The sequence below is a fragment of the Schistocerca americana genome, chromosome X (assembly GCF_021461395.2).
Source record: "Schistocerca americana isolate TAMUIC-IGC-003095 chromosome X, iqSchAmer2.1, whole genome shotgun sequence".
Lineage (NCBI taxonomy): Eukaryota > Metazoa > Arthropoda > Insecta > Orthoptera > Acrididae > Schistocerca > Schistocerca americana.
This window is the reverse complement of record NC_060130.1, coordinates 170,200,595-170,226,281: the sequence shown is the minus strand read 5'-3', so window position 1 is coordinate 170,226,281 and position 25,687 is coordinate 170,200,595. Positions and strand designations below refer to the sequence as shown.

The 25,687-nt window shown below is 41.4% G+C and overlaps 1 protein-coding gene across 1 annotated transcript in view; it reads right to left on the bottom strand.

Moving 5' to 3' along the window:
- Positions 1–2,183, bottom strand: part of LOC124555890 (mediator of RNA polymerase II transcription subunit 15-like) — a 115,159-nt gene extending 112,976 nt beyond the window's left edge. The window contains exon 1 of the mRNA XM_047129950.1: positions 2,165–2,183. Coding sequence (XP_046985906.1) covers positions 2,165–2,183 — 19 coding nt within the window. The remainder of the gene's footprint in view (positions 1–2,164) is intronic.
- Positions 2,184–25,687: the final 23,504 nt, after the last annotated feature.

Below are 25,687 nucleotides of genomic sequence, written 5' to 3'. Positions count from 1 at the left end.
CACACACTGTCTTTCCAAGAAACGGAGCTAGTACAGAATCATACAAATAGATCCCATAAATTTATGGAAATAATTGTTAAATCTAATGTAAATTTATTGATTAAATCTGTGGCTTTTTCCACTACTTACTTATAATACTTGTTACAACCAATAATAATAAAGAAAATAAGATGTAACCAATTAAACAACCAATGTTTTATTTAAAATGAACTGAAACTAAGAAGATAAATAGGGTGAAACAGGGCACATTGAAAACTTTGTAACGTTCGAACATCTTCAGACTTGTTTTAGAAACATAGTTCTATGTAATCTTGCGTAAGCATATTCATATTTATCTGTCTCCTTACGGAACTAGTATGGAAATGACTTTTATTTTGAAAAGTATTGTTATCAGTTACACTCTCTGTATTCATCTCAAAATGAGTGTATTTTATATTTAAATACCGATAGCGCAATCTTCGGATATTCTAGTATACTCTTTAACCTATTATAACATTTCTGTTAAATAAAGTGCATCGTAATTTTGATTATTCCGAATCATTCAGTGCTTGTACCATAGAGTTTTACTACACCATGATTCTAATTTATGCTCGACCTGTTTCACTAAACACTGCCCAGTATTTGATGTCAATAACTAACATTTATTATTTAGAACTGAAAAAGCAACATGATATAAAATCCACTCAGTGGGAAAACTCAAAGCAGTAACTTCACAGTAACGTCAGTTAAACCAATAATTGACACACCAAAATCATTCCCACCGAAATAATTCAGACAAGTTCTACGAACGAAAGCAACATAAATACAAGAACAGAAGAAAAACAGAATGCAATTCCTTTAGTGTGATAACCTCTCATATGGACAAAAAGTGAACTGTTGGTTAGTCTTTTTAAATTTTTCGTTGCGCCAAAGAGTATATTTAAAGAAAAATGTTGACGAGGTCTTTTAGAGATAAATTATGCAATGACCTAAATGCTTTTGTTTGAATGGACTGACAGTCTTTCTCTGCCTGAAACATAATTTCACTTTTACGGTCTTCTTCGCGAACTATTTTATAAATTTATGTAAGCACAACTCGGACCGAAACAGACAATATCGCTACGTATCAATGGCACTTGAGAGCGGCGGTGGAGACATTGTACGAGTAAGTAAGATAATTCGTTCATATTTTTCCGTGAAAGTAAAAACAAGTAACTATGTAAATGCTTCATTGTATTTCTATCACGAGACAAGCACTAGCATGAAATGCCAAGTTTGTGGCAGTACTAGAGGACTGTGGAAGAGTAGTCTGAGAGGAAAAAGAACGAAACAATCGCCACATTCTTGAAGAACTATGGTAGCGTACTGTAATTGTTAAGCCTGTGAAACGAGAGAACGGAGCTGTATGTGCCGTTTGAGCCTGTGGGCGTGACGTCGGAGGGGCCTCGGCCTTCGTATCGCTGTCGAGGCCCGCAGCTGACGCCGCCCAAGGACCTAGCCACACTTTGCAACCTAACGGACCAACGCACGCGGCGCCGGTGAAAGTAACCGGCGCGGGCCTTCCGCCTACACCTCGATTTAAACCATTGTTTCCTAAAATCGTCTCGCGCACTCCGTGACGCCCTATCGCATAGCATCAGTTACTAGATATCCCACAATCCCGCATCGGCGATTGCTTAACAAAGGTTAAAACTAAGAAACAAAAGCAATATAACTGCTGTGATTCTTGAGTTTCTCCCGGCGTATTTGTTGATCGAACAGTCCACGGGTATATTGCCGGTTCATAGTGTCCAAAGGGGAAAATATTTCGGCGATCAGACATGTCGCTATCGTCAGCGCACCTGACGATAGCGACATGTCTGATCGCCGAAATATTGTGCCCGTTGGACACTATGAACCGGCAGTATACCCGTGGACTGTTCGAGCAATATAACTGCTGTCTGTTCAGTTATACAATTACGCAGAATAGAACCAAAACATTATCACAGTAATAAGAACAAGTTAGTGGTGTCTTCATTTTATGGTGCCCGCAACGCAGGGTACTATCCACCAACGAAACCGCAAAGGAGTAAACCGGGGAATATTTACCAGTGCCGATCAGGAGGAAGAGATCGAAAGCATAAAACCCTGCAGCCTAAGTTACGAGCTCAGCGCGAACAGTAGGTGATTGCGAGGTGCGACTTACCTGCAATGAGGAGCCACATGTCTGCAGGGAGTGGCGCGGCCGGCGTGTAGCGATCTAGGCGCGGGGCGGCGCGCCCGCCGCTTTATAAGTCCGGAGAAAGGACGCCGGCGCAGGCCAAAGCGGCTACAGGCTGGAGGGGCACTCGCAGTCTCCCCCCCCCCCCCCCCACCTCCCCCCTTTTCCTTACCGCCGCGGAGCCTTTGGGAAAACTCAGTTTCACTTTCGAGGCGACAGGCTCCAAATATCGGAAGCTCTGGTTATACGAGTAGAGCGTTTCCTTCCGCCGCCGACGTGGAGTCTGGCGCATCGGACCAGCTGACGATGTACCGTTAACAGAGGTCGACAGGCTGTGACCGCATGCGGTGACCCTCGCTGCTTCCCTCCGTTTCGCGACATAGTAGCAGTAGCCTACGATGGCCAAGTGAACTTTCCGACTATGGCGTCTCTGAGCCTGTTGTAGGTTTAGCACAATACATTTCGATATCAGAAGCGCAGAAGAGGAGACGAATGTGTTTCCTGTTTACTTTTTTGCTCCCAGATAAAATTCAAAATAAATATGAAAAACCTTTTCCCGGATTTAATAAATGGCTCCGAGCACTATGGGACTTAACATCTGAGGTCATCAGTCCCCTAGAACTTAGAACTACTTAAACCTAACTAACCTAAGGAAATCACACACATCCATGCCCGAGGCGACGGTAGCGGTCGCGCGGTTCCAGACTGAAGCGCTAGAGCCGCTCTGCCACACAGGCCGGCGACTGGAAATGGTATGTTCGGCTACTTGGAGACCATTTGGAGCCTTTCATTGACTTCATGTTCACAAACAACGACGGAATTTTTACGGGTCAGAACACTGTTGCAGAAATAACGCAAAAAGCGTGCCAAATTTACACGAACCCAGAATCTCCAAGATTGACGATCTTTCACAGAAGTTCGAAATATGGCGTGGACTTCAATGCGAGATACTTATAATAGTTTCCGCAACGAATCTTTGTCTCGAATCCTGGTACAAAATCCAAAGAGTAGTATGTAAAGTATTCTAGCTGGAAGGTACAATCAATCACTTCTCTGCGCGATAGCAACGGAAATACTATTAATGACAGAGCTGCTAAGGCAGAGTTACTAAGCACGGCCTTTCGAAATGCCATTACCAAAGAAGACGAAGTAAATATTCCAGAATTAGAATCCAGAATTTGGAATCAGTACTTTCTTTCTTGGTGCTGAGTTACCTCAGAAAATTATTCCGTACGACGTTATTGAGAGGAAATATGCAAAATACGTCAGTAGGTTGATACGTTTGTTTCCAAGATCAGCAATTATACGAAGAGCAAAAGTAACTGAACATAACTGCTTGAGAAGCTCAGTAATTTACTTCTTCCAATTCAAGTTTTCATCAATATGTGCAACCAAAAAGTTGGAGCATTCTATCCTACTTACTGATCCTGCTCTTGTCCTACATCAGTTGTTAATATGACTCTATTTGCTTTATGGAGCTGAATATAGTATTCAAATGGTTCAAATGTCTCTGAGCACTATGGGACTTAACATCTGAGGTCATCAGTCCCCTAGACTTAGAACTACTTAAACCCAACTAACCTAATGACACCACACACATCCATGCCCGGGGCAGGATTCCAACCTGCGACCGTAGCAGTCGCGCTCTTCCTGACTGAAGCGCCTAGAACCTCTTGGGCACTGCGGCCGGCTCCCCATTTAATAATGAGATGACTGAGTGGTCACCGAAAACCACATTGTTACACACTGAAATACACTAAGAGAACTGTTACACCTGCCTAATATCGTGTAGGACCCCCGCGAGCACGCAGAAGTGCTGCAACACGACGTCGAATGAACTCGACTAATGTCTGAAGTAGTACTGGAGGAAATTGATACCATAAATCCGTAAGAGAACGTGGGCGTGGGGATCTATTGTAAACAGCACGTTGCAAGGCATCCCATATACGCTCAATAATGTTCATGTCTGGGGAGTTTGGTGGCCAACGGAAGTGTTTAAAATCAGAAGAGTGTTCCTGGAGCCACTCTGTAACAATTCTGGACGTGTAGGGTGCCGCATGGTCCTGCTGGAATTTCCCAGGTCCGCCGGAATGCACAATGGACACGAATGGATGCAGGTCGTCAGACAGGACGCTTACGTACGTGTCACGTATCAGAGTTGTATCTAGATGTGTCAGGTGTCCCATATCACTCCAACTGCATACGCCCCACACCATTACAAAGCCTCCATCGGCTTAAACAGGCCCCTGCTGATATCCAGGGTCCATGGATTCGTGAGGTTGCCTCCATACCCGTACATGTCCATCCGCTTGATACAATTTGAAACGAGACTCGTCCGACCAGGCAACATGTTTCCAGTCATCAAGAGTCCAATGTCGGTGTTGACGGGCCCAGGCGAGGCGTAAAACTTTGTGTCCTGCATTCACCAAGGGTACACGAGTGGCCATATCGACGATGTTTCGTTGAACGGTTCGCACGCTGACACTTGTTGATGGCCCGGCATTGAAATGGTTCAAATGGCTCTGAGCACTATGGGACTTAACATCTGAGGTCATCAGTCCCCTAGAACTTAGAACTACTTAAACCTAACTAACCTACTGTAAGGACATCACGCACATCCATGCCGTGCCGGTCGCGCGGTTACAGACTGAAGCGCCTAGAACCGGTCGGCCACACCTGGCATTGAAATCTGCAGCAATTTGCGGAAGGTCTGCACTTCCGTCACGTTGAACGATTCTCTTCAGTCGTCGTTGGTGCCGTTTTTGTAGGATCTTTTTCCAGCCGCAGCAATGTCGGAGATTTGATGTTTTACCGGATTCCTGATATTCACAGTATACTCGTGAATTGTTCGTACGGCAAAATCCCCACTTCAGCGCTATCTCGGAGATGCTGTGTCCCATCGCTCGTGCGCCGATTATAACACCACGTTCAGTCTCACCTAAATCTTGATAACCTGCCATTGTAGCAGCAGTAACCGATCTAACAACTGTGCCAGACACTTTCTGCCTTGTATAGGCATTGCCGACAGCAGCGCCGTATTCTGCCTCTTTACATATCTCTGAATTTGAATATGCATGCGTATACCAGTTTCTTTGGCGCTTCAGTGCAATAAGATGTCTGAGTGGTCACCGAAAACCATAGTGTTACACACAGCTATGGAAACAATGTTCCCCGAATTATCCCTTACTGGTTACGATTTTCACTTCGACCAACCTGCGTGGAAGAAAATACAAGAACTGGGATTAATGGACGAATAGAAAGACAGAGATGAAGTCCGATTGTTTTTCCATACGTGTGATGCAGTGCTCGCTAAACAGTGTTGATGCTCAGATGATGATGAAACTGGAGGAGTTGACCTGTGGAAAAAGGGCCACGCAGTTCGCGGACTGTATGGTAAATCAGTGGATGGAAAACCCTAGCGGCACAGGACAATAACTGCAGTCGAAATCTAGCACAAGAAACTAAAGTCCTCAATAAGTCAAAAACATCCAAACGTATATTTTCTAATAAATAATCCGTAGAAGGACGCAGTAAAGGCTTCAGCCGAAAGTAAGAAATATTCCTCTTGCTTACATCTTCAAAAAATAAATAACATCTACCTTAACCTTGACTAAAGGTAAAGACAAGAATATTTGACGATAAGAGGGATTTAAGAAGTTTAAAATCTATTTTTTCTAACAAAAAATTGAGTTAGAAATTAAAATATATTAAGTACGACATTTGCTGCAGTATTGCAGTAGTTCAGAAATAAAAGTATCAACATGCCAATTTACATGCCTAAGCCCAGATAAAATGTGAAGGTATGTTCTTACCAATAAAACGGTCAGAAAATTCACGGCTAAAACATTACTTGTAGTCGCAAACACCATGTTGACCTCACGGCTTGCAAAGCCCGTGGTCGTAAAGTTCACGACACCCCTGTAACGGCTCATCCACTGCCCTTCACACATTTACACGTGGCACACGCCTTCATAGACGAGGTCGTTACCAAGTGCTCGTACAGAGTCGCTCAACCTGGATACAACCAATTTGAAGGCTTTTATGACGGACCCTTTAAGGAACGAGACTCAGAAGCGTTGGGTTCCCAGATTGTGGTTTTTCTTGTGGTCTTCAGTCCGAGTAATGGTTTGATGTCGCTCGGCCGGCCGGTGTGGCCATGCGGTTCTAGGCGCTTCAGCCTGGAACCGCGCGACCGCTACGGTCGCAGGTTCGAATCCTGCCTCGGACATGGATGTGTGTGGTGTCCTTAGGCTAGTTACGTTTAAGTAGTTCTAAGTTGTAGGGGACTGATGACCACAGATGTTAAGTCCCATAGTGCTCAGAGCCATTTGAACCATTTTTTGATGTCACTCTCCGCCCTAGACTATCCTGTGCAACCCTCTTCATATCTACATTTTTGTTTTCATCAGTCTTCCGATTGTTTTGATGCGGCCCACCACGAATTCCACATCTACAGCAACCAATAAACCTATATCCAAATGAACTTGTTTACTGTTGTCAATCTCCCTCCATAATTTTTACCCCCTGTGCATCCCTACATTAACAAACTGAGATTCATTGATAGCTCATAACGTTTTCTGTCAACTGATCCACCTCTTTAATCAAGTTGCGTCACAGCTTCTCATTTTCCAAACTCGAATCAGCACCTCCTCAGTTGTCAAGTCTCCCTATATTATTTGTTGCGTTGTATTTCGAAAGCTTCTATTCTCTGCTTGCCAGAAATTTTTATTGTCTATGTTTCGCTTCTGTATAAGACTACACTCTAGACCAGAATTAGTCAATCTATTTTACCTACCGTCCACTGAAGTGTCTACGCTAACAGTAAAATTTTCTAAACACACTCGGGTTCCTCAGTAACGGTGATCTATGAAGTAGGGAAGCCACTTTAGTTCACAAAATTTATAAAGCAGAGTTACAGCAAGTTGAAACATATAATAATAATTACTTTCTAAATAGTTTATGGCAAAATTTTAAGAAAACCTAATGAAAATGTTTTCAAACCACCTACTGCCATGGAAGCAGGAACGCCCTAGTAGTGACTGTACGGACTGCGTTGACTGCCGCTCCCCTAAATAAATACTTTCAGAAACACTTCCTAACAATAAACATTTATTCGATGTCAACAAATACCTTTGTTAAAAATGCTTTTCTTGCTATTGCCAGTCTGAATAATGGCTTACGCTTCAGCTTTCATCAGTTATTTTGCTGCCTAAACAGCAAAACTCATTTACCATCCATTGCGTCTCGTTTTCTGATTCAGTTCCCTCAGCATCATCTGATTTAACTGATTACATTCCATTAAACTTGTTTACTTTCGTTGATATTCATTTTATAATCTCTTTGCAGAACGTTACACATTTCGTTCAACTGATCTTCCAAGTACTTTACCATCTGTGACGCAATTACAATGGTATCAGTAAAGCTCAATGTTTTTAGTTCTTCTCCCTGAACTTTAATTCCATTTAAATATTTTCCTTGGTTTCCTTTACCGCTTGCTCCATATACAGCTGGAATGACCTTGGGTATAGACTACAATCTAGTCTCATTACCTTCGAAATTACTGCTTCATGTCTCTTGCGGTGGGGCGGGTTGGTCTCTCACTATATATTAAACAATCAGGCCACCTTCCTGGATAGATTTAAGGTTGTTTGCCCTTACGCTGTACGATGGTAGAGGCTGGTTTAGCCGACAAAACCAGCATTGACGAAAATTCGACTAAATACCTACCACGCAAGGGCCACGTAACTCCAGTCTATGGGCGCTAAGTGAAAGTTAGTTAAACTACCGAGCGTTCGGTATTCTTCCATGGATCGTTTGAAAAAAAAGTAAAAAATTTCCTTTTAGTTGTTTATTGTCTTTAAAACGCTAAAAATGGCTGTCAAGCCCGTATTTAATATCTCAACATCAGTCGTGGAATGCTACTGACTGTCTCTATAACAAGTTCACACCCAAAAGCAGCAAGAAGATATTTAATCCGTCCCGATCTTGTAAACGTCCTAAACAGTCACTGACACACGACTATTTACGAGTTAACACAGTCAGTCGTTCAGTAGTCTTCTTGTACAGAAGTGCCCGCCATCATGTCTCGTAATTGCCACGAAACACGCCACACGGAGTTTATGTACGACTTGAAATGTTCACACGAGAAATCTCCTAAAAGAAAAAAACACTCACAAAGCTCAAACTTTCTCAAAATACCTAACACTGTAGTCGCTTTTTATCAACTACACGAGAACCGACGAAATGCGCAGATTTATTCGTTTTGGTATAAATTTGACCAGCGGGATTTAACATAGGTGCTAACCAAAAGACGGCTCCCGAGCAACTATCTCGACTCTTAGATCTGAGGCACAAAGCCATACTCAAACGCGCGGGAAATGCTGAAATGCTATTGGCTAATATGTTAAGCAGTCACTCAAATCATCTCGAGGACTTCTGTACTCACGGTATTTCTAACGTCAGCCAGTGAGATAACCACAAGTAATTTAGAGTAGAAATCTCGTAATTCCGAAATCAATGAAAACAAAATACGATTGCTTTACACAGAATAAATTACTAATAAATTTTATACTTAACGACCCTTCTGACTGCCTTTTATCAAAATCAAGCTCACTCGGACTACGCCACAAATTTCGCTATTTCACAACAACTTTCTCACGCTTACACGTATGTCCCCCATTCATTCAGTCTCTCCAAAACACTCACACAATCAAAACACTATAAAATTATAGTTTTCCAAAATATTTTTAATTACGTTAGAAATCTGTCGTAAGAAACTAAAGAAAATCGCAGAAAATTAGATTACGTGAACCTACCCTCTTGGTTTTAGTTTTAATTGATACTATACATGAACACATTATAGTCCGTGACTCAAATTTCACAATGAAAGCACGGTTATTATGTGTTTTAGGTAAAAATTTATATCTCCAAAAGTACGGATGTTATTGGTATGAAATTTTAGCAGTATGATTGTGTTATCCATAGAATTAGGTACAATAAGTATGAAGAAGATCTATTAACATTTAATAGTAGCTTTTCATATTCAGAGACAATGTGTGTAACGCATTGCACGCAGCGTTAGCCAAGTACACCGCTCACGCAGCACAGAAGCCAACGTGAGTTGTGCGAGCTTGAGAACCATATCTACTCTCCTCCCGGCTCCACGGCAAGCTATGCTTTCAGCGCACGATGGCGACTCATAATAATTTGCTACGTTACACTCTCGACTCATGTGACTACAGTCTGATATCCGCAGATGTTGTGTGTAACCTTTTTCACCCTGCAATTATCCGCGTCATCTTCAGGTTTCTAGTCCCCTTATCGCGCCTAAAGCCGTCAGCACATGGACCGTGTTGTCGAACGTAAACGTTGATCGTGCTAAGTTCAACTTGCTGCTGAACGCTTAGAAACGATGAGACTTGTGCGTACCGTACGTGGGCCCCAACGTGGTATACGCGATCGCAACGCACTCCAGCGGCAGCTGAGGGATGTTTCTAGCTCGTAAATCACAATGTTTACTAAATGGGCGGACGTAAAATTCCCACGTTAGCTCCATTAAAATGCACATTTCCTCCATCGTCCACGAAAAGGACAGTACCATGTCCAATCAATAAGGACACGGGCTTATAAAAGCTCCATTACAAACAGTGCGATACAAATTTGCAATGCTTCTCTACATAAGATAAACATTATTTCATCATTCCCACATTTTAGTAAAATCCCAAGGTCAGCCTTACTAGATCACTGTTCCTACCCAGTAGGACAATATTTGCAAGATGTGAATTACGAAGCGTTAAAGAAAAAGGAGCAAAATATCTTTATACAAGTAGCGCAAGCTGTCCTATAGATTAAGCCAATCGAACAAAGTCACCTCTCAAAAAAAGGCGAACCTACATTTACATAACATCAAATATTATAGTATATAATTATATTAAGCTAATAATAAAGTATCAGAACCTAATAAAAACGCAGACGTTAGGAAAAAAATATGAAGGGTTCGAGTCGCGAACCACTGCCTTACGACGCTACTCACTTCTCTAAACCAACAACATGCTATTGACCATCAATCATAGCATGTTAGCACTGGCTGAAAACCTTAATCGTAGATATCTTACTAACTGAATTTTAATTATAACAAAATTGAACCAATTTGGATGGATCTTCAGTGTGTCGCTTCCTTCAAATAGCATACTTTCATAATAAGCAAGTTACAATAATTCTTTTGCCACGAACGCCGGCCGCGGTGGTCTCGCGGTTCTAGGCGCGCAGTCCGGAACCGTGCGACTGCTACGGTCGCAGGTTCGAATCCTGCCTCGGGCATGGATGTGTGTGATGTCCTTAGGTTAGTTAGGTTTAAGTAGTTCTAAGTTCTAGGGGACTGATAACCACAGCAGTTGAGTCCCATAGTGCTCAGAGCCATTTGAACCATTTTTTTTTTTTTTGCCACGAATATGATGTTTCTCGTTATTTTATTGGAACGAATCACACAGTTAACAACAGGTTTTCCAGTGGTTCTCAATTTGCTGGTGCACAGAAACGGCATATTTACGTATAGGCTTCAAATGAACGCCAATATGGCGCCTCACAACTCTCTACTGAAGGGAGACGGCGTGGGTGTGACGTAGGTGGCGTTGTGCCATCTCATTGGTCAACGCTCAGAATATCTGACATGCTAGATATTGCTCTGCACGTTCGGAAAGACTCCCGAACGTGCTATTCCACGCTATGACGTGAGAAACTAGGCACGCTCAACGTTCGGTTGCAAGCTCCGTGTGCCGACGGCTTAAGGAAACGGTAGATGTGGAAAGATATGAACACATTTTACAGCATTGTGCACCACGAACAGTAGACGAACCGTTCGCAGACGATGACTGTAACGGCATGACAATGCATCCCGTCATGATGCAGTATCTGTGAGGGAGCGGTTTCTGGACATTAACTTACCTGGAATGGACTTGCCTGTCCAGAGTGCCGACCTGCAGCCAATGGAACCTTTTCGGGCTCAGAATGTTAACGTCACTCCAGATTTGAGCGTCCGACATTACTACCTTGTCTAGTTTCGCCTCTTGAGGGTGACTGCGCTGCCATTCCTCAACAGAGACTCAGACACCTCACCGATAGCGTCTCCAGCAGGGTTCAAGTCACAGAGGCGAAGGGTGGACACGTCTCACTAATAACGTCCGGATACTTTTGATCAGCTAGTGTAGGTGTATTACAAGGTGGAATATTGTGCCTGCAATTTTTAAAAAAATTAGGCAAAATCGGGCATCATAAATTTGAACAATTATGACCTAGTGTCTAGTCCGCAGCTCGTGGTCGTGCGGTAGCGTTCTCGCTTCCCGCGCCCGGGTTCCCGGGTTCGGTTCCCGGCGGGGTCAGGGATTTTCTCTGCCTTGTGATGACTGGGTGTTGTGTGATGTCCTTAGGTTAGTTAGGTTTAAGTAGTTCTAAGTTCTAGGGGACTGATGACCATAGATGTTAAGTCCCATAGTGCTCAGAGCCATTTGAACCATTAGAGCCTAGTGTCTACATCATCTCCGACGATAGAGTACAGAATGATAAGGAACTAAGACACCAAGGGAATTCTGGAAGTCTTATAATTCCAAAATCTACTTTTATCCATTGAGACGCACAAATGAAATTTGTGGTAAGTTCTACGGGACCTAACTGCTGAGGTCATCGGTCCCTAGGCTTACACACTACTTGATCTAACTTAATCTACCTTACGCTAAGGACAACACACGCACCCATGCCCAAGGGAGGACTCGAACCTCCGACGGGGGGGGAGTCGCACGAACCGTGGCAAGGTGCCTGAGACCGCACGGCTACTCCGCGCCTTGAGACGCACACGTCACTTATTCTGACTCTACAAGAAAGACGGTATACAGATATTTTGCCACAAGAAGACACAAGGACGCGAGTACTGGGTCAGAGGGGGTATGAGGACCAAATTCGAGGCACAGTGTAACCTGATTCCCACCCATGCCTGTCGGGCAATCGTGTGATATAAAAATGCTGGGAAAATGAAGTTCATCCATCCTCAGTGGGCATAAGAGGACGAAAATCAAGGTCAGCCTCCCTGTACCCTCCTCTTTTCTCTCTAGACAAATAAAAAGACTTAAATGAAGTCCGCCCCCTCCTCCTTTCATTATCAGACCAATGGGATGAGTTTCATTATTCGAGGTTTATGCACTATAGTGAAAGGATCATGAGCAGCAGAATTACCCAGCTTAATAAATGGCGGTCCGCAGCTCGTGGTCTCGCGGTAGCGTTCTCGCTTCCCGAGCACGGGGTCCCAGGTTCGATTCGCGGCGGTCTCAGGGATTTTCACCTTCAGCATCATCATTCATCCCCATGACGGTCGGAGGAAGGCAACGGCAAACCACCTCCATTAGGACCTTACCTAGTACGGCGGTGCAGGTCTCCCGCATCGTTCCCCTACGCTCTGTCAAGAAGCATGGGCCTTCATTTCCATTACAATGAATAGCGGTAAATATAACCGTAGCTTAGAGGCAAGGCGCTTTGATCTTACAGTACGTGAATGGGGAATGGCTGAATTACTAAGATAATTTAATGATGTTATGGTATATTCTGCAAATTGCTGGGAAATGGTAACTTTATTTATGATGAAAGACGCTTAGACATTAGAGTGTTTGACTTTGACTCAGCAGAATTATTATAAATTAATGACAGCATAGCATTTTCTGTAAGCACTCCATTGTATGAGCACCTAGCATCACTTTTTGCAATTTGTTACATTATTTTAGACTGATTTGCACTAGTATTCCAAGTATCCAGTCGTCAATAAAAGATGCACATAATTACGAGACTTTCAACGTTCAACAATTACCACGGTGCATTACTTAAAGAAATAAACTCTTCGTATATACAAGGCTACGAGGAATACACTTTGTGATAAAAAGTATCCGGACACCCCCAGAAACATCTGTTTTTGATATTAGGTACTTTCTGCTCCCACCTACTGCCAGGTACTCCTTATCAGCGGCCTCAGTAGTCATTAGACATCATGAGAGAGCAGAATGGGACGCCCCGCGGAACTCACGGACTTCGAACGTTGTCAGGAGATTGGGTGTCACTTGTGTCATACGTCTGCACGCGGGATTTCCACCCTCCTAAACATCCCTTTGTCCACTGTTTCCGATGTGATAGTGAAGTGGAAACGTGAACGGACACGTACAGCACAAAAGCGTACATGCTGACGTCATCTGTTGACTGACACAGGCCGCCGATAGTTGAAGAGCTTCGTAATGTGTAATAAGCAGACATCTATAGAGACTATTACACAGGAATTCCTAACTGCATCAGGATCCACTGCAGGTACTATTACAGTTAGGCAGGAGGTTAGAAAACTTGGATTTCATGGTCGAGCGGCCTCCCATAAGCCACACATCACGCCGGTAAATGCCACACTACGCCTCGCTTGGTGTAAGAAGCGTAAGCATTGGACGATTGAACAGTGGAAAAACATTGTGTGGAGTGACGAATCACGGTACACAATGTGGCGAACCGATGTTAGGGCGTGGGTATGGCGAATGCTCGGTGAACGTCATCTGCCAGCCTATGTACCGCCAACAGTAAAATTCGGAGGCTGTGGTGTTATAGTGTGGTCGTGTTTCTCATGGAGGGGGCTTGCATACCTTGTTGTTTTGCGTGGCACCATCACAACAAAGGCCTACATTGATGTTTTAAGCACCTTCTTGCGTCCCACTGTTGAAGAGTAATTCGGGGATGCTGATTGCATCTTTCAACACGATCGAGCACCTGTTCATAATGCACGGCCTGTGTCGGGGTGGTTACACGACAGTAACATCCCTGTAATGGAATGGCCTGCAAAGAGTCCTGACCTGAATCCTATAGAACACCTTTGAGATGTTTTGGAACGCCGACTTCGTGCCAGGCCTCACCGACCGACATCGATACCTCTCCTCAGTGCTTCAGCCCGTGAATAATGGGTTGCCATCCACAAGAAACCTTCCAGCACGTGATTGAGCGTATGCCTGCGAGAGTAGAAGCTGCCATCAAGGCTAAGGGTGGGCCAACACCATACTGAATTCCAGCATTACCGATGGAGGACGCCACGAACTTGTAAGTGATTTTCACCCAGGTGTCCGGATGCTTTGATCACATAGTGTATGACCCTGCATTACTAGTGAGCGTTAAACAACAATGATGTTACTATACGGCTGTGTTAAAGGAATAGAAGTTTAGCACTCCATCATATGACCATCTTCCATTGCTATTTACAGTTTTGGGGTGCTTTGCGGTCTACTTATCCTCCAGTATTCCAAATACCCGATCGTCAACCAAAGAAACACGTAAATACAAGACTGAACAATGCTGTGTGTGCCTATACTTTTATTTATTTGCATGTAAACTATGTGGAAAGAGGCATTCAACAAGTAATGCAACACACTTTTTTTTCTGAAAGCAGGTAGGTTTTATTCAGGATTCCAGTATACTATATTATTCCTCACTCTTTCAACTACAAAACCCTGTATTTCAATATAATCTCCGTTCAATGTGAAGGTCTTACGCTACCTTAGTGAGAGGGGTTGTATGCCCGCATGGTGGCGCACTACCGGTCGATGCCGGAGACTAAGTCTTGCTGCGTCAGTAACCTCCGTATCATCCACGTACTGCTTCCCATGGACTGCACCCTTCATTGGGCCAAACAGATGGAAGTCGGCAGGTGCGAAATGCGGGCTGTAGGGCAGATAAAGAGAAAAATCCAACGAAGTTTTGTGAGCTCCTCTTCGGTGCGCAATCTTGTCCACCAGCGAAGCGATAATATTGCTCACAATCCATTCGTGCGTTTTAATATATAAAGGGTTGGCTTTGGCAGTTAGCATTGTGTATGACGGATTTATTTTTGCGTGGGCATATACAGGGTGGTCCATTGATCGTGACTGGGCCAAATATATCACGAAATAAGTGTCAAACGAAAAAACTACAAAGCACGAAACTTGTCTAGTTTGAAGGGGGAAACCAGATGGCGCTATGGTTGGACCGCTAGATGGCCCTGTCATAGCTCAAACGGATATCAACTGCGTTTTTTTTAAATAGGAACCCCATTTTTTATTACATATTCGTGTACTACGTAAAGAAATATGAATGTTTTAGTTGGACCACTTTTTTCGCTTTGTGATAGATGGCGCTATAATAGTCACAAACGTATAAGTACGTGGTATTACGTAACATTCCGCCAGTGCGGACGGTTTCACGTTCAAGAAATCGCTCACACAGGAGAATCGTACAAACATACCGTCATCTGACCATCGGACAGACTCCTGTCTGTAGGACATAGTGAAACGTCCCCTTTGAACAATTATACAAGACTGTGCTTAACCTGACATACAATATTTTTAGCGCAACGCAATCTGACTTTCAAAAATCCCTATAAAAAATGGCCCTGACTAACATTAACCTATGCGTTTCACAAATCGCTTACCTCACAAAAATCTTGGTTACTAGAACTACTGCAATACAGCGAGCGCCACTACTGCCAGCTAAATAAAAGATTCAAACTACGGAAGGCACTAACTACTGATAGGGATAGTTAGCAAATGAAAGATATTAATAGAGAACAAACAATATATTTACCTTAATAGTCATAATATATATAGCAGTTCATGACAAATTACAAAACTCCGCCATCTCTCTCCCCACATCCACCACTGCTGGCGGCTCAACTCCAACTGCGCAACGCTACGCGCTGTTCACAGCCAGCTGCCTAACACTACAATGGCGAGTATTACAACAATGCAAAGCAGCCACAGACTGCACACAGCACAGCCAGTGATTTTCATACAGAGGTGGCGTTACCAATAAGAAAACCTAAACAGCCTACTTACATAGCCCCCATGCTCCCCACAAAAAATTTTACAAATTGTTTTGGGCAGTGGCCAATAATGATTTGATAAAATTTTTCATAATTACAATAACAAAGATATCAAATACACACACTTATTGATACAATGTTGGTCAAAAGCTAAAATTTTCTCACAGTCTATAAAGACAGTCCTGATTCATCACAGTAAAATTACAGTGTTTTTCTTTTTTAAGTAGGCTGTTTAGGTTTTTTTATTGGTAACGCCACCTCTGTATGAAAATCACTGGCTGTGCTGTGTGCAGTCTGTGGCTGCTTTGCATTGTTGTAATACTCGCCATTGTAGTGTTAGGCAGCTGGCTGTGAACAGCGCGTAGCGTTGCGCAGTTGGAGGTGAGCCGCCAGCAGCGGTGGATGTGGGGAGAGAGATGGCGGAGTTTTGTAATTTGTCATGAACTGCTATATATATTATGACTATTAAGGTAAATACATTGTTTGTTCTCTATTAATATCTTTCATTTGCTAACTATCCCTATCAGTAGTTAGTGCCTTCCGTAGTTTGAATCTTTTATTTAGCTGGCAGTAGTGGCGCTCGCTGTATTGCAGTAGTTCGAGTAACCAAGATTTTTGTGAGGTAAGCGATTTGTAAAACGCATAGGTTAATGTTAGTCAGGGCCATTTTTTTATAGGGATTTTTGAAAGTCAGATTGCGTTGCGCTAAAAATATTGTATGTCAGGTTAAGCACAGTCTTGTATAATTGTTCAAAGGGGACGTTTCATATGTCGACCCTTAGCCGAGGATACCTCACTGGAATCTTCTGATTTTTTCTTGTAGTTTGTGTAATTAGTGGAGATTTTGTTTATTGCTAGTGCGTAATTGTAGAGAGAATCTCCTTTGTAGTTACAGTCTTTCATTGTTGTACAGTAAAACAGTTGTGGCATGCATGTAGATTTGCACCAAGTATTTCGCAGCTGCGCTGGCAATTAAGTAGACATTATTTCCATTGCTATGTTATTTTATTTTGCTCTTCAAATTGTGCTTTTCTGTGTTATCGTGTGAAATATTGTGACAATAACGGCGTGTGAAAAACGTAACACTAGGCTCCAAAGTAAACTGAGAAATAATAGTGACGACGAGTGTAGCTTACCAGCACCGCTGTGTAATGAATTAACATACATCCAAAGTAGAAACTTGGTAACTGTGCATAGGCAAATGGATCGGGCGTCAAATAATGGTGTAGACAGTGAAACAGGTAGTGAACAGGGAAGCGTTATCGATCGATCGGTCGGCAACAGCTCGCCTCAGGAATCGGGAATGACAGAACACAATATTGCAAATACTGTAGACTCAGGTTTTGGGTTCTCACCGTTTTCTCAAATGAGTCAAGAAACATTTTCTGCTTGTCAAAATGTGAATGTTGCCGGTGCAACTTCACTGCCGAAAAGCACTGAGGAACATGTTTCAGACACCAGTGCATTGTTATTACAGTTAATGCAACAAATGGGACAAAGGCTACAAAAATTAGACACAATGGAACAAAATCTTCAAAAGTTAGACGCAATGGAACAAAATCAGAGACAAACACAGCAAAAGTTAGACACAGTGGAACAAAATCTTAAAAAGTTAGACACAGTGGAACAAAATCTTAAAAAATTAGACGCAATGGAACAAAATCTTCACACCACGCCTGAATAAACACGTGAAGATTTGACTACTGAGTTACATAAAATCGAATCGAAATGTCAAAAAGTCTGTAACGACGTAAAAACACAAATTTGTGAGCATTTTCAACCTATTTTTTCGCGGCATGAAAATGCATTACAGAATCACGAAGCAGCCATAAAAGAACTGCAAATTATTGTTCATGAAAATCATGAGACCTTGCAAGCTAAAATTGACTCAGTTGCATCTACCGATTCGGTTACGCAACTTGCAAAAACTCAGGAAAACTTAAAGGACACAGTAGAAAGACACATGGAGGAAATTAGTACATTATCAGAGAAAGTAGTTGAACTTTCGGATCAGGTCACTAACTTATCTACAAAGGTAGATGATGATCTGAATGACACAAGACCTGTAGCCTTCACTGACACAGAAGAGTATGAACAAATTAGAAAATTCAAACAAAATCAGAATCAAATTAATACGCAACACCAAAGAGAAATCCGGGAAGTACAAGATCAGCTGACACAGGTAATACAAGAATTATGTATTTCAGAGGACACTCGCGCCCCTGTACAGGAAGAGGGACATAGAAATACGCAACAGCCACAAAATAATAACACAGCGCATTTCGGAAATTATGAAAGAAATTGGCAAGGTGCAGCGAATTTTGAAATCGAACCGCCGAAACGACGTAACAATGACCGACATGCGACTCGCCGACATGATGACTTTGACTATAAGCTGTTCATTACTACACGTAAATTCAAAACATTTAAGAATTCTGGCAACGACATTCATCCACAAGCGTGGCTCCATCAATTCTCTCATTGTTTTCCTCCCAACTGGTCATTAGAGCACAGATTAGAATTTATGTATGGCTACTTAGAGAATGAACCAGCTGTAAGAATGCGATCGGTCATTCACGATTGCCACAGTGAAGGAGAGTTTTACCATGCCTTCCTCTACCTGTCAAACCCATACAGCCCCTCAGAACTCATCCGCATTTGCTTAATCAAATTACCTGAACATTTACGGCATATTATTTTAGCAGGACGTTGCAAAGAAGACATTGAGGCTTTTCAGGGACTGTTACAAGAACTGGAAATTGACACTGACAATCGCGGAATGCGGAAACAGGAACACAACAATTACAGGTCACATCCGTCACAATTCCGCGATAATAACTGGACGCGACAAGGCTATTCTCACAACACAAATCGTGACCAAAACAGACACCACCCGTATGACAACCGTTGGCAGAGTAATAATAGTTACAAAGAAAGATCACATTTCCGTAGTAATGAATATGACAGAGATAATCATAGAAACAGACAACATGGCAACCAGAACTATTATTATCACGGGAGACAGAATAACTTCAGACGCAACATTTCAGCGCGCAGTTACGATTCAGGGAGAAATTCTCCACCACGTGACCGACAAGAAAGAAACTATGGAATCTACCGACATGACGACAGACGATATGATCGTAACGACAGACCTGAATTTCATCAGCGGGATTCAAACAGAGCAGGGCACTTTCGACAACGTGAATTTGTAGAAGTTCGGTCTCCTAATCCCAATAACGGCGCGCGCCAACAAAGAAACAGACAATGACTCGCACCGCAGGCAGCCACCTGCGCCGGCTGGCTCAGGAAAAAATAGCATACACGCTAACCTTGAGAAAAATTTTAGCATTCCTTACCGACGTATACAACATGATAATTGCATTCAAATCAAACTGTGAGTACTAGGATGAGTAAAGGTTTACACCACATTTCACATGTAAAACCGTTTATTGAAAAATAATCTGCTTTTTAACTTTGTCTTTGCCATAAAACGTTTCACTTCACATTTCTAGTATGCATTGTCAGACTTAGAAACTGTTAACATGCAATAATATCCAGTCAAGAACCAATAGAACTTATTTAAACAGAAATTACGAATGCATTGTTATTGTGGACAGACGACACAGTGTTATTTTGTGTGTGCATTCTTGCTTGTTTGTTGCACGTTTACGTAACGACTATAAGGCTCACATACTTAGAACATTTACCAGTACTGCTAATGAGATTTTAATGCAACATTTTGGTTTATTTGAAAATACATTCTGAATTTTAAGTGCTTTCTGAGAGATACCAGATGACACAGAGGTTAGTTTATGTGACAGCTACACGATTTTTATCACGACGCTACTAATGAGTGACAATTTACAATGTGCTTTTGCGGTGTATCTGTTTTATATCTGCACAGTTTTCTGAATTCTTCTGGAAAGAAAAACATGTTTTAGTAGTAACGTTTGTGGTATAGCTGCAATGAGACAGCCTGTCTCGTAGCACAACAATACCTTACATTGTAGTACTTTCTTGATCACAGTAAGGTACGTAATAACTATGATATCTATACGCAAAGCATTTCACTTTTGTTTATCATGAGGTAAGTACATAGACTTCTGCAGAACTTAGCTTTCAGAGGACGACAACTACGACACTTCCACAGAGATTATCTTACAACAAGACGCACAGTTTAGCGCTACAGTACATGTATTTGAGTGATTAATTTTATACTTAAAACATTTATTTTTAAATGTTTTTGAATTACAAAGAAAGTTTTCCGTGATACATTTTATTCCATTGTAATAATCTGTAACACCTGAGGGTATAATTACATTAATACTCAGGGGGATACATGCCTACTTTGTGTACCATGTGTTTGGCAAGCACAAGGAGCCCTAGCTAATATCGTATTTGCTTATACAACTTTACACATCAGTACCATATTTCTGTAACACAGAATTACACAGCTATCTGATTATTTGACAGAGAGAGACAAACTTTTTTTTACTACGTCAGTGACACATGTTTACGCAATTACACATTTGTATAACTTCACACTTACGAAATTGTATTTTGTCTGTACTTTGTGAACTGTTCATATTTTTTCGGACCCATTGTGATATTATGAGAGCTTTGAATGATATATTTGGTATGGGATCACGATTTTTAAAGTACGTTTGAGGCAGATGACACTTTTGACATGAGCAGAGAATTTTTTTTAGGTTTTGACATTATTGCAGAAAGCTACGACGTTTTCGAGATTTGACTGAGGTGTTATGATGTTATTTTTACGATGACGATGTGTATTATGCTGTTGAGGAATGTTTATTATGATATGTATTTATTTTGATGAAATAGTGAAGAAGAGTAGTGGTTAGGGACTCTGGTTTGTGAAAAAGGTTGTTGGAAACCGAGAATCGTACTTTAAGAGTTATGAAATGTGTGTAAATGCGTGAATGTATCACAATGCCGGCAAAAAAATTTTTTGGACACTGTTATATTCATAAGATTTTGTATCTACACATTTGCAACGCAAATTCTCGACCTCTGAAATTTTTATATGAGACTGTCACTGTAGCGGAAACTGCTGTCGTAAATATTTCGTTAAGAAAGGTAAGTGACCTTGACGTAATGCGTTTTTAGCGCCCAGCTGAGAGGGAGTTGTCTGACAAAAGAAAGCCATTAGGTGGAGAAAAAAAGGAGGCCATTATCCTCGCTATTGACGTTCCTTTGTAGAAAGCATCACAAATATGAGACGCTCATTACTTGAAAACATACGATTACTCGTACTTTGTGCTACTTACTGAAATGCTTATGAACTGATGGGAAATATTCGTACATTTGCACACCTGATTATGACAAGTGTCTTTCTACGAGAATTGAGAGAATTTCCACTAACTAATGAAGTGCCATATGGCTAATGACTGATGTTTCATGCCTTCCTTTGTACATATTTGCTCATTTTGTTTAATATCTAGTTTCTAACTGCACTGCAGCATTGGTTAAAATAAAATTTAATATATGTACTAATATGGTTATTTTATGCCTACAGATCCAGTCAATAAGAAATTTATGATCTACTTCCAAGAAAACGAGGGCACATAAATAGACATTTCCCTTCACAGGAATTGCATAAATAATTTCTTTACGATTTGGTAACTTATCTGCTAGTGTAAGTTCTCGTGATGCATCACTCTAGTGTTAAGATGTGACATAGGTATTAGACATGGCCATTTTTAGTGTACTATTTTTTTCTGCTTGAGCTATGTCATGTTTAGATGTATGTTTTTTTTATTTGCTGCTGCTGTTTGCCAGGCATAATGTTACTGAATTTGACTTTGTATTACGCTGTTAAGCCAGTTTACTACGCATTTATTTTTCTTGTTTGCTGCACAGTGCCTTAATTAGTTGTAATATTGCAATTGCTTTGCCAGTTTGAATTTTTTGTCATTGATGTTTGTGTTAATTGTTTTGTGCTGCTGCATTGCCTCGTCCCTTAGTTTAGCATCTGAGCTCAGTAGATTTAAGTTAGCTTAAGAGGGGGTAGACTATATAAGAACCTAACTATGGAGAATAGGGAAAGAATGCATTGAGAAGTTATATGAAAACGATTTGGGCCAAAATGAGTATTGTACAATGAGCCATAATTATTTTGAAAGAAATATGGTTAGAATACAGAAAAGAGGTATAGATAGGTCTGTTGGGAATAATGATGAATGAAGGGAGATCTCCAAGAAGTAAAGAAAGTTTTGTTTGCAAAAGACTGCAATAAAAGAAACCCTGTCCTTTCCTTGTGTTATCCCACTATGTGTGTGTACTCTTGTGTATTTGTGTTTTTCCTGTCTTTATGTGTTTAGCTAATACGATTTATGTTGTAGAATTTTTCTAGTACTAAGCTATATTCACTATGAGGAGGAATACTGTTATCCTCAAATATAAGTTGCATTAATAATATGTTATTTTCTTTGTAAAGTTGTTTACAATTCTGTTCTGTTTCAATGTTCATATGTGAAATTAATGTTTCGAAAACTATTATCATTATTTTATATATTTACTTATGTCATAATTCCTGTAACACTGATGTACATGTTTATTTCTATTCTTTTGTAAAGCCTGTTTTACTACAAATGTTATTTGTATTGTTATGTTCTTTAATGATGTATTTTGTACCTTTGTTATTGTATTTTTATGTTATCAAATTGTAATTGTTACCAGTTCTTCAAATTAAGTATCATTTCACTGCACACGTTTCTGTTGGTCATAGTATATGGCAATATGTGAGAAGTAGGGACTGTTAGTGTTTGCACGTGTGTTAATAATTCAGCAAGGAACTGGATAACAGCATTGCTGGTTCTGAGGACAATTCCAAAACTTTGTGAGTGCACAAGTGGTGGTTATGGACTTGCTATATTATACGCAAGCCTCTTCAATGGTGTTTGTGCACCTGCACAGTCACAACAGATGGCTGCTGGCCATCTCTACAAGGACTGCAGTGGGTCTGCACCTTTGATGACCCACCAATACCATTATTTCTACAAGGACTGCAGTGGGTCTGCACCTCTGGTGGCCCACCAGTACCGTAATCTCTACCAGGACTACAGTGGGTCTGCTCTGTGATGACCTAACTACCAATATTCTTCAAAACGTCGACTGACTCTGCTGTGGGTTTGCTCTGTTGTGGACCAATACCTGTCTGCATGTCAAGAGTCAGCACTGTCTTTCCATTGGAAGGACACTACTTCTTCAAGACTGCATGGAAATCCACTACTTCTGTGTGCATTCTCTTTTACTGTTCAGACTTTGAAAAAAAAAAAAAAGAAAAACACTGTAATTTTACTGTGATGAATCAGGACTGTCTTTATAGACTGTGAGAAAATTTTAGCTTTTGACCAACATTGTATCAATAAGTGTGTGCATTTGATATCTTTGTTATTGTAATTATGAAAAATTTTATATAATCATTATTGGCCACTGCCCAAAACAATTTGTAAAATTTTTTGTGGGGAGCATGGGGGCTATGTAAGTAGGCTGTTTAGGTTTTTTTATTGGTAACGCCACCTCTGTATAAAAATCACTGGCTGTGCTGTGTGCAGTCTGTGTCTAGTTTGCATTGTTGTCTTCCATTGCAGTGTTGGGCAGCGGCAGCAGGATGTGAACAGCGCATAGCGTTGTGCAGTTGGAGGTGAACCGCCAGCAGTGGTGGATGTGGGGAGAGAGATGGCGGAGTTTTGTAATTTGTCATGAACTGCTATATATATTATGACTATCAAGGTAAATACATTGTTTGTTCTCTATTAATATCTTTCATTTGCTAACTATCCCTATCAGCAGTTAGTGCCTACCATAGTTTGAATCTTTTATTTAGCTGGCAGTAGTGGCGCTCGCTGTACTGCAGTAGTTCGAGTAATGAAGATTTTTGTGAGGTAAGTAATTTCTGAAAGGTATAGTTTAATGTTACTCAGGGCCATTCTTTTGCAGGGATTTTTGAAAGTCAGATTGCGTTGCGCTAAAAATATTGTATGTCAGTTTAAGCACAGTCATGTATAATTGTTCTAAGGGGACGTTTCAATAGTAATAAGCATACCTGGCGTAGAGAAACAACAGAGTGAGTTGAAAGCAAGTAAATCATCAGATTCGGATAGAATCCCAGTTTGATTTTACGAAGAGCACTCTGCAGCATTGGCCCATATCTAGCGTGCGTTTATAGTGAATCTCTCGCCCAGCACAAAGTTCCAAGCGACTAGAAAAAAAAGCGAAGATATCTCCAGTACATAAGAGAGGTAAAATAACGGACCTGTAGAATTACAGACCAATATCCCTAATTTCTGTTTGCTGCAGAATACTTGAACATATCTCAATTAGAATATAATAATCTTTCTTGGTACTGAGAAGCTTATTTCCACGAATCAGCATGGTTTTAGGAAGCATCACCCATGCGAAACTCAGCTTGCCCTTTTCCCACATGATATACTGCCAACTATGGATGAAGGGAAACAGGCAGGTTCCACATTTCTTGATTTCCAGAAAGCGTTTGACACAGTGCCCTATTGCAGGCTGTTAACGTAGGTACGAGCATATGCAATAAGTTCACCGATATATGAGTGGCTCGAAGACTTCTTAAATAATAGAACCGAGTATGTTGACCTCGACGGCGAGTGTTCATCAGAGACAAGGGTATCGTCAGGAGTGCCCCAGGGAATTGTGATAGGACCGCTGTTGTTCCCTGTACACATAAATGATTTGGCGGACTGAGTGGGCTACACTCTGCGATTGTTTGCTGATGATACCGTCGTGTACAGTAAGGTGTCGAAGTTGAGTGAATGTAGGAAGATACAAAACGACATAGACAAAATTTCCAATTGGTGTGATGAATGACAGCTAGCGACAAATGTGGGAAAACGTAAGTTATGCGAATGGGTAGGAAGATCAAACTTTTAATGTTCGGATACAGTATTATTAATATCTGATTGACACAGTATAGTCATTTAAATATCTGGGCGTAACGTTGCAAAGCAAAATAAGGTGGAACGAGCATTAGGGAACTATGGTACGAAAGGCAAATGGTCGACTTCAGTTTATAGGGAGAATTTTAGGAAAGAGAGGTTCACCTGTAAAGAACACCGCATATACGACGATGGTGCGACATATTCTTGAGTACTGCTCGAGGTTTGGGCTGACTGAAGGAAGATATCGAAGCAAGTCAGAGGCGGGCAGCTAAATTTCTTTCCGGTAGGTTCGAAAAACACGTAAGTGTTACAGAGATGCTTCGGGAACTCAGTTGGGAATCCCTGGAGGGAAGGCGACGTTCCTTTCGAGAAACAATATTCAGAAAATTTAGAGAACCGGCATTTGAAGCTGGCTGCCGAGCGATTCTACTGCCGCCAAGGACCACGAAGATAACATCAACAGAAGCAAAACGAGGATAATTGAATGTAGTCGAATTAAATCGGGTGATGCTGCAGGAATTAGATTAGGAAATGAGACGCTTAAAGTAGTAAATGAGTTTTGCTATTTGGGGAGCAAATAACTGATGATGGTCGAAGTAGAGAGGATATAAAATGTAGACTAGGAATGGCAAGGAAAGCGTTTCTGAAGCAGAGAAATTTGTTAGCATCGAGTATAGATTTAAGTGTCAGGAAGTCGTTTCTGAAAGTATTTGT